Consider the following 4154-nt stretch of genomic DNA (forward strand, 5'->3'; position numbering starts at 1 on the left):
TTACCATGTTTGAAACCCACAACCAAAAATGAATATGATATGAACGTGTTGAATCTCATCAGGAACTATAATAAATCTACATGTTATGGATTATTTAAGGGATATCATTTTTATGCTTTCCATTGACACTTTCTAGCCATTTATTAATATTTTTGAAGATTATAAAATTATATCGTCTATCTCAAACATTAAGGCATCTTGGATGACAAGATTTATCCTACGGTTTTCACCAGGATTGGCGGGTATATTACTTGCACGTGTTGCGGAAACAGTGTTTCTGACCGGTATGGTACCTTGCCTATACTAGAATATCATTCTTTATTCATATCTGAAATGATTCGTTATTTCAACAGTTTAGGAATTATATCCTCAATAAGTTGCCTGAAATATTGCCCAAAATATTTTATTCTGATGGATGGATGGATGCCTAATCAGTTATGTCTCATATATGGTTTACTGATATATGACTATTTGCAGCTGTGGATATATCAAATTAAATGCTTGGTTTCTACTTCCTCTGATTTTTTCCCCTGGCCTGTTTTCCCTTATTTTACTTATGGTTTTTATGTTGCTGGAACGGAGGGCTGTTGAAAAGCACAAGTTTTGCAGATATTTTACAAGAACGATATCCATTTTTGAAGTGATATTGTGAAATAGATGGAAGGAGCTTATACTTAATGGAGCCAATAAGCATGACTCTTTCTCTCTCTCACACACACACAAACATACATGTCCATGCTTGCAGACTCTCATGTAGACTATTGTTAACTAGAGAAGTAGATACTATAGAAGGCAATGTCAAATAGAGCGCATGAAATTAGGTTATCGTATTAGAACACTATATTAGAAGGGAAAATCAGTACACCTGATTATTATGAACCAATAATGTTTTTTAACTGAAAAAACTTATACTGATTGTATTTAGAACCCCTTTCTGTCACAATATTCTTAAAAAAAGATTGAAATCCTTCACTTACATCCTCCACTGTCAGATTGCTCGTGCCTTATGTAGTTCTATCTTCGGCCTTTATGGATTAAAGTGGGTCATGTTACTTCACTTTGTTATGCAGAATCTGAATTAATTATTCTTTTCTCAATAAGCCTCTTTATTTGTTGACAGACCATGGTGAAGAAATTCTCAACAACTGTGCTAAGAATGTTGACCTTAATTCTGAACTGTTAAACTATCGAGCTGCAGTTCACATACGTGAACTTGATTGGATGAGTCCCTGGCCTCCTAGAGTAAGCCCAGGAGAGACTCCTCTGCATCAAAGGTGAGATATATTACTTTTGTTGATAATGCAAAGAATGCTAAAGAATCTAAAGATAACTTTAAAGATGGTTGGTCCAACAAGAATTTTACTTTTGATATGGTTCCAGCATCATATTATTCATATACCCTTTAAATAATTGTTTTTCTTCTTTTTCTTTTTTGCAATTTTTAAAAACCCATTTTCTTGCTTTTTCCAACAATTCTGTCATACCTTAATGTCAATAACTTGGGAACATATATCATTTTGTGTAGTAGTGTCATCCAGGTATACATGGACCTTTTCAGAAGTTGAAGAAGTCCAGGGAGCTTCTGTGATTGTAGCTGCTGACGTAATTTACAGCGATGACTTGACTGATGCATTTTTTGGTGTTCTAGAGAGATTGATGTCACTGGGTTCTGAGAAGGTATACAAATCAAACATGGTAGTATGGCCAGCAATCTGGAATAGCAAATATCACATCACGAGAGAATTGTTAGAATCTGTCCTCATTTTGGACTGAAAGATAAAAGATGCTTAAGATTCTGGACTAGGGCTTGATGGACCTTCCAGATGTAGTTAAAATGAATAGTTTTTCCCATGTGGGTGAAAGATACCCTCTCATTCAATTGTTGACATCTCTTGTCTGTTTAAATAGAAATTTTCTAATTTTCTCATATGGTGATCAAATAAATGACAACAACCTTCCTATCTTTCTCAGGTGCTATACTTAGCATTGGAAAAGCGCTACAACTTCAGTCTCAGTGATCTTGATGTTGCTGCAAATGGTTATTCACATTTCTGTAGCTATCTGAGGGATGAAAAGGGTAAGAATCTTACCATTTAGGATGTGCTTATTACTATGAGATCTCCTTTTACAGCCTTGTTATGTTTATAATCTGGTTTTGTAATGGTGATGCAGATTGTGAGGAAGTCAAAAATGGATGTCTCCCTTGTTTTGTTGGGAAGGTCATAGATCTCACACAAATTCCAAAATATGTGAAGGAGTACGAGAGAGGAAATGATGTTGAGATTTGGCAGATTAGGTACGAGAAAAGATCCCAATTCAGGGACTCCTGTGACAATGAGACTTAAGTTATGTAAACCTTGTGTTTGTAAAAATCCATTTAGTTTGTTATAAATGTCTCAACTAATCCTGTCCTGAATTCTATTTTTATAGTGGAAAATCCTTGAAAAAGTTATCTAATGCTCATCTAATTCAGAGTTTTACTTATTAGAAAGCCAGATTTCTTTTATCTTTTCTAGAATTGGCATTGCCTCTCCATTTTAAGTTTCTTTTTCTTTCGGGTGCCCCAAAAGTCCATGAGTTTTGCTTATGCAACAATGGCATCACAAATGTTGTCAACTAATAGTAAATCTAAAAAAAAAAATTCCTAGTTAAAAAAGCAGGAGGGGACATTCAGAGTAGCTACTCTACCTAGGTGTGATTATAGTAGTACCTACTTGCTTGAAAACTGTACCGAATGAGCCTAGACAATGAGAACTATAGATTCTTCCTCAATTCTGATTGAATTATAACTTGACCTAATCCTACCATGACATCATTAGAACCCAATACAACTAATACTAAACAAGTTTAAATAAAATAAAATAATAATAAAAAGCGACTCTAAAATGATACTCCAGCACTAGCAGAAGAGTTGACATTCTTAAAAATTGGCCCTTTCCCAATATCAAAGTTCCATTAACCGATCATTAAGTTAACATGTATTAATCTTTTGGAAACAAACTCCTTTCATAGTAGCTTATATTATATATGAAGCAAAAGAGATATATTAGTTAGTTTAGGGATAAAATGTTTTATAGCATAGCATAAATTTGGTCAAATGCACAGCAAATCACAACTAATTCTATCTATATAATTACACGTTGTTCGTTCTTCAAAATATTGATGAAAAAAAGATTAAAAAATAAAAAAAGGAGTTGATCCGTACGGTACTTGAAAAATGAAGTGAACAGGAATTGTAGCAGATTTGATTGATGTGATAAAAAAAGTAAGATGTTTTGTATGAAAAAGTGAAAGAAATTTGTTTTGTAGTAATTTATTTTTATTTGAATAGTAATAAAAAGTGATTGATGTGATGTAAAAAGTAAGAATGTTGTAGTTGATTTTGAGAGGAATAGTAAGGGTTTTTTTTTTTAGTCCATTGCCAAAAGACTAGAAAGATAAAGTGGATGGGAACTGTAGCAGATTTAATTGATGTGATAAAAAAAGTAAGATGTTTTGTATGAAAAAGTGAAAGAAATTTGTTTTGTAGTAATTTATTTTTATTTGAATAGTAATAAAAAATGATTGATGTGATGTAACAAGTAAGAATGTTGAGGTTGATTTTAAGAGGAATAGTATGGGCTTTTTTTTGAGTTCATTGCCAAAAGACTTGAAAAATGAAGTGGTGGGGCTTATGTGGGTGATTGATGTGGAAAGGTAAAAGTCTTTGTATGAAATAAAAGAATTATTTTTTGTGATTTATTTTATTTTATTTTTTTTTGGAATAAACGATAAAGTGATTGATGTGATTCTAAAAGTAAGAATGTTGGGGTTGATTTTGAAAGAAATAATAAAGGCTTTAGTCCTGCTTTGCCAAAAAGAATTTAGTGTGTTTGCCAAAGACTTGAAAAAATGGGGTTAATGAGCATAACAAATTTGATTTATGTGAGAAAAATTAAAAAATGTTTTGTACAAAAAGTGAATTAATTTTTTTTTTTAGTACATTTTTTAACATTTGAATATAAATAAAAAAGAGTGAATTAATGTGATGTAAAAAAGTAGAATGTTAGGGTTGATTAGAAATGAATATTAGGGGCTTTTTTTTTGAGTCCCTTTGCCAAAAATTTGAACTTTGTTGCTAAGACTTGAAAGATGAATTGGGCCAGAATATTAGA

General features: G+C 32.2%; 1 protein-coding gene across 1 annotated transcript; it reads left to right on the top strand.

Annotated features, from left to right (window-relative positions):
• The first annotated feature begins 34 nt into the window (after positions 1 to 34).
• LOC132188845 (uncharacterized) lies at positions 35 to 2451 on the top strand. The gene is made up of 5 exons (XM_059603412.1): positions 35 to 284; positions 1121 to 1274; positions 1539 to 1677; positions 1972 to 2077; positions 2173 to 2451. Exons 1-5 carry the CDS (start codon positions 203 to 205, stop codon positions 2343 to 2345), a joined length of 654 nt encoding a protein of 217 aa, XP_059459395.1. The 5' UTR covers positions 35 to 202; the 3' UTR covers positions 2346 to 2451.
• Positions 2452 to 4154: the final 1703 nt, after the last annotated feature.

This window comes from Corylus avellana, chromosome ca7, assembly GCF_901000735.1.
Source record: "Corylus avellana chromosome ca7, CavTom2PMs-1.0".
Classification (NCBI taxonomy): Eukaryota; Viridiplantae; Streptophyta; class Magnoliopsida; order Fagales; family Betulaceae; genus Corylus; species Corylus avellana.

What these genes read in the sequence shown, in the direction of transcription:
- LOC132188845 (XM_059603412.1), top strand. Translation starts at nt 203, where the DNA reads ATGACAAGATTTATCCTACGGTTTTCACCAGGATTGGCGGGTATATTA. An exon ending in GAGACTCCTCTGCATCAAAG is followed by an intron (nt 1,275 to 1,538) that starts GTGAGATATATT and finishes AGTGTCATCCAG; the next exon opens with GTATACATGGACCTTTTCAG. An exon ending in TGTCACTGGGTTCTGAGAAG is followed by an intron (nt 1,678 to 1,971) that starts GTATACAAATCA and finishes TATCTTTCTCAG; the next exon opens with GTGCTATACTTAGCATTGGA.